The 4,599-nt window shown below is 30.6% G+C and overlaps 1 protein-coding gene across 1 annotated transcript; it reads left to right on the forward strand.

Annotated features, from left to right (window-relative positions):
* Positions 1-6: 6 nt before the first annotated feature.
* Positions 7-4,582, forward strand: LOC139824989 (uncharacterized). Its single transcript, XM_071797540.1, has 8 exons — positions 7-1,030; positions 2,047-2,171; positions 2,310-2,722; positions 2,911-3,140; positions 3,248-3,435; positions 3,565-3,724; positions 3,822-3,970; positions 4,089-4,582. Exons 1-8 carry the CDS (start codon positions 967-969, stop codon positions 4,422-4,424), a joined length of 1,665 nt encoding a protein of 554 aa, XP_071653641.1. The 5' UTR covers positions 7-966; the 3' UTR covers positions 4,425-4,582.
* Positions 4,583-4,599: the final 17 nt, after the last annotated feature.

Consider the following 4,599-nt stretch of genomic DNA (forward strand, 5'->3'; position numbering starts at 1 on the left):
AAAAAAAAATTCTTGGTAATCTTGTGAGATACACTTAGTAACAGTTCTTTTTAAAATATTTGATTATTATTACCGAATATGATATTAATAACAAAACATTTTGTAATAATTATAAACATTTTGAAAAAGCCAATTTTGCGTTTAGTTGAGCCAACTAAATTATATAGTACTTATTATCAAACAGCTTAGTGATAAATAACAAACAGTTTGATAATTAGTACTAAATTGTATGAAAAAGCGTTATCTAAATGATTTGGTGACAGTTACTCAATTATTTAGTAAGCAATTTGGTAATTTAGTAAGTATTACTAAATTTCGTAAGTATTACTAAATAATGAGATTATTCTTTACTGTGCGGAAGCGCAGGCATTTGTTAGCGGTGGCGCTTCAGGGAACCGAGAGCGTTGCACGCATCGAATCGTGAGCATCACGTGAGCGTGCATGCACGGTCGTGTCCAGTCGTGTCCTTGCGGCAAGAGCTTTGTTTCGAATTACGCAAAGTCGAGCCGCGTGCCGCGTCGCGGTAGTGTCGTACTGTGGTGCATCGTCTCGCGCGTTCCGTCGAATCACGACGATGATGTCTTAATCGTTCTGACTGTGTGCGGCACGCGTTCATCGCGAAGATCGCCCCGGCCACGTTTATCCCGTCGTCGTCGTCGTTCTCGTCGCCGTCGATCGTCTCGATTCGCACGCGGGTCGGTCGGACAAGCCGCGCGTCAGAGATACCGAACGGACCCTCGCCGTTCGTTGCCGCCGCTGTCGCCGTCGCGTTTTTTTCGGCCCCCTTCGAAATCTCTCGATCGCGTCCTCGACCGGGCGACCGTTTTCCGGTGCGCGTCGCAGCCCCGTTCGTGTGTCCGTGTGCCCGTGTGCGTTGAAGCAGGTTTGTACACGCTCGTTCATCACTCGCGAAAGTGCATCGTAAAATTCAAGTGTCCGCGAAAGTACATTGTAAAGTTGTAAAAAATGAGTGATTTAGAAAATCTTCTTTTAATTTGGGGACTTAAACATCTCATTCATGTATTAAAAGGTATGTATAAACTTATACTTAAAAGATAGAGCTCATTATTTTTCTTTTCGCAAAGCGACTATTTCCATAATATGTGAATCTAATCTATTAGATCAATTGCAATTATAAACATGCGCGCGTACATACATATGCATTAGATACATCACATTTTTTGCTTTAATCTCTGATTAGATACCTGTGTATAGACTTATTGCTCATCCTCGTATCGTATTATCGTACTGTTGCAAATAAATGATTCGATGCGATATAATTCAATTTGCTTATTGTACATATCATTTTTATTATTTTCATACTGCGTATATCGTATATGCTTATGTTTTGTCCAAGGTTTTTTTCTTTATGAGTGGAATGTTTTTTTGTAAACGGAATTTATACATTGCTGCGATACGATAATACGACAAGAATACAGAACAAAGTCTGTTCATGCATTCATTTTAAATGAACACGTGGCTATTTCAAATTCGGATGAATAATGTCTGATAAAGAATATTACATGAAATATAAAACAATTTAGTAAGTTATTAAATAATGCGATAATGTGTAAAAATAATGTAGCAAGTATTATTAAATTATTAGTAAGTATTATTAAATTATTAGTAAGTATTACTAATTATTAGTAAGTATTACTAAACTATTAGTGAGTATTACTAAACGTAGTAAATATTACTAAAAATTTAGTAATATTTACTAATAACTTAATAATACTTACTACATTATTTTTAGGTATTACTAACTACTTAATAGTATTACTAAATAACGTCTTCGAAAAAATTAAAATACATTTACACACACATATCTTTTTTAAAAATCTTATGTGTAATATTTCTAGTAGTATATAGAAAAATAATTAAAGAAAAAAAATATTACTCTTAAATAATTTTTTAAAATTATTTTTAATTTAGAATAAAAAAGTTCTTTGTATTAAATGGTGTGAACTTAAAAAATACGCACGTGTTCATTGTAAAAATTAATTAATGTTAACTAATGCGTGTGTCTCTGTCATTTATCTTACACAGAAAATGAAATCAACAATATGGATAATTTGAGTGATCTTTTAAAGGACTGCAATTTCCGTGACTTTGAACAATTAATTCCAAATGTAAAAGATCGAATAATACTTCGTAAAAAGTACAATGATTATGTACGTTTTATTTTCATCTCCATCAAATTCCATCTATCACTGAGGGAAAAATATTGTAATTATTTCTCTCAGTGTACAAAAATTTTTATGTTTATATTATATTACAATTGTTTATTTATATCATTATATATTTTTTAGAGCCTAACATCCAGCAAAATACCTGATTCGCTAAATTGTCCATCAAGTACTTCAAGTACTTTACCAAGTACTGCAAGTCCTTCAAGTACTCCATCACTAATTTTTGAAATAATTGACAATCCTACATTACATGAAATAAGTAATATTCTACCTGAAAATCAGGATAAAGAATTATTAGAGATAGAAAATAAAAATCAATCGGAAATAGACAATTCATCATCTGACATTCGTGAACCATCTCCAAAGAGAAGAAAGTTTGATAAAGAAGAATTTAATCTTAAAAATATTCTCTCAAAAACTGCATACGGACAAACTCTTACACAAATCAGTAAACATGAGCAAACTTTTACTACCAGGTGTCAATCAATTTTGTGCCACATAATTGTTACGCATTTCTTAAATTTGGATATCAGGTTAATAAATAAGTATTAATATTTTACTCTTTACATTTACTGTGGATTTCTTGTATTCATATACAATCTGTGTGTGTGTATCTATATATATATATATATATATATATATATATATATATATATATATATAATTTTTTATTGTATTCATATCAAATGCTAGAATAAAGATCATATTTAATCTGTTTAAGATCGCTGAAAAACGAAGATTTTGAGCACATTTCGGATCAAATTATAGAACTCTTTCCGCATGAAAATAAGGAAGTATATTTTATACCACCAATCCGTAAAAAAGATTCCAAAGAAAATAAAGCAGGCATTTCTCGCGGAAAATTAGTGGATAGATTTCGCAATGACATGAAATTTCTTAATTCTGCGAATTATTCAAAAAAATCAGATGAACGAAACATTATTAATACAGGTATTTCTACATAAAAGCAGAATTGCATTCAAAATTATTTAAAAACATGTATAAAGTTGAATTGCAATCTTTGTTTTAAAATTTGTCTTTTAAACATTTATGCACAGCCCTCGACACTGCGGAACAACATAGGATTTGGTTAATTCATAACCAAAGTCCAAAGGAGGAAGTAATAAAAAAATGGGACGAATCATATAACTTGCGTATGAATGATTGCGAAAACAAATTATTCAAGAACATTAATGATATAATAAAACGATGGTCGATATTGACTTCGAATTTCGGATACGAATTGGTAATAATATGCCTAAATTTAAAATATATAATTATCATAAAAGTTATATACATATTTTGTATTTATCTCAATCAATTGCATTCTATGAAATGTATAATAGGTAATGAACATTTCTTTACACATTTACAGATCGAAAGAGATTTTGAAAGGAAATATCCGCAATGCAGAGATAAATTGATTGTATCACGGAACTGGCATTTTGAAAAATTGTACAAACTTTTAAAAAAAAACCTTTCAACAGGAGATCGACTTAATGAGATTCTTATGAAGTCGCAATCTTTAGATTTAAGTAAATATTTAATTTATATCTTCTTTTGGTCTTTTTTATATTTATTTGCTGATTGTGTTTATATGTCTTTAAATATTTAATATTAATAACTTTACAGACAGTAAAACGATTCTTCAGATTTGGATATCATTAGCTCTCTTAGCTCCTAAATCAACGAAAGTTAGTACAAAAACCGATGGTGGTCGTAGAAGAGTGTGGAAACCTACAATTGCTGAAAGCCGAGATGGCATTCTTGTGCATTGCAAGGTAAATTAGTTCGGCAATATGTATTTGTTATCTAATATTTGAATTTAAAAGCGAATTGTAATAATTGATTACTTTTTATGTTATAGTAAAATGCAATTTGATGTTTTCTTTTTTTCAGATATTTGGAGATATTGAACAGATGTGTATTAATAAACAAAATAAGATGTCCCAGATGAATCTCACAATGCAGCCTTTTGTCATTGTTGTTGGACCCGAAGTAACTTCGATCGAGAAAGTATACCTGCGGATCGATAAAATTATGTACGAAATGCCATCTGTTTTGAAGGCCATTGATGTACTTTTTAAAATATTTATAACTTTCAATGCGTGCTATCCAAAAGAGTGTGAGAACTTTTGGTACTTAATTCAATGGGATGTCTATGAAATTCGTACAGCTTCAGATCAAAAAATTCCATTTGTTTGCAATATTTTACATGATTTAAAACAAGGTTAGTTATTTTCTTCTTCTCATTTCAAAATTTTTAAAATCAATTGAATTAATTGTAATTCTCTGATATATTCTTAAGAATCTTGAAGTCTTGTAGACTTATTATTTTGTATACAATCAGTTAGCGAGACAGTTTTCGAATTGTTAATTTTTAGTTGCGTAGTAGAATAACTAGATATAA

Source organism: Temnothorax longispinosus, unplaced genomic scaffold (genome assembly GCF_030848805.1).
Source record: "Temnothorax longispinosus isolate EJ_2023e unplaced genomic scaffold, Tlon_JGU_v1 HiC_scaffold_745, whole genome shotgun sequence".
Lineage (NCBI taxonomy): Eukaryota > Metazoa > Arthropoda > Insecta > Hymenoptera > Formicidae > Temnothorax > Temnothorax longispinosus.

Coding starts and splice junctions, on each gene's coding strand:
- LOC139824989 (XM_071797540.1), top strand. CDS start 967: ATGAGTGATTTAGAAAATCTTCTTTTAATTTGGGGACTTAAACATCTC. Junction 2,723..2,910: donor TTCTTAAATTTGGATATCAG/GTTAATAAATAA, acceptor AATCTGTTTAAG/ATCGCTGAAAAACGAAGATT. Junction 3,436..3,564: donor CGAATTTCGGATACGAATTG/GTAATAATATGC, acceptor ACACATTTACAG/ATCGAAAGAGATTTTGAAAG.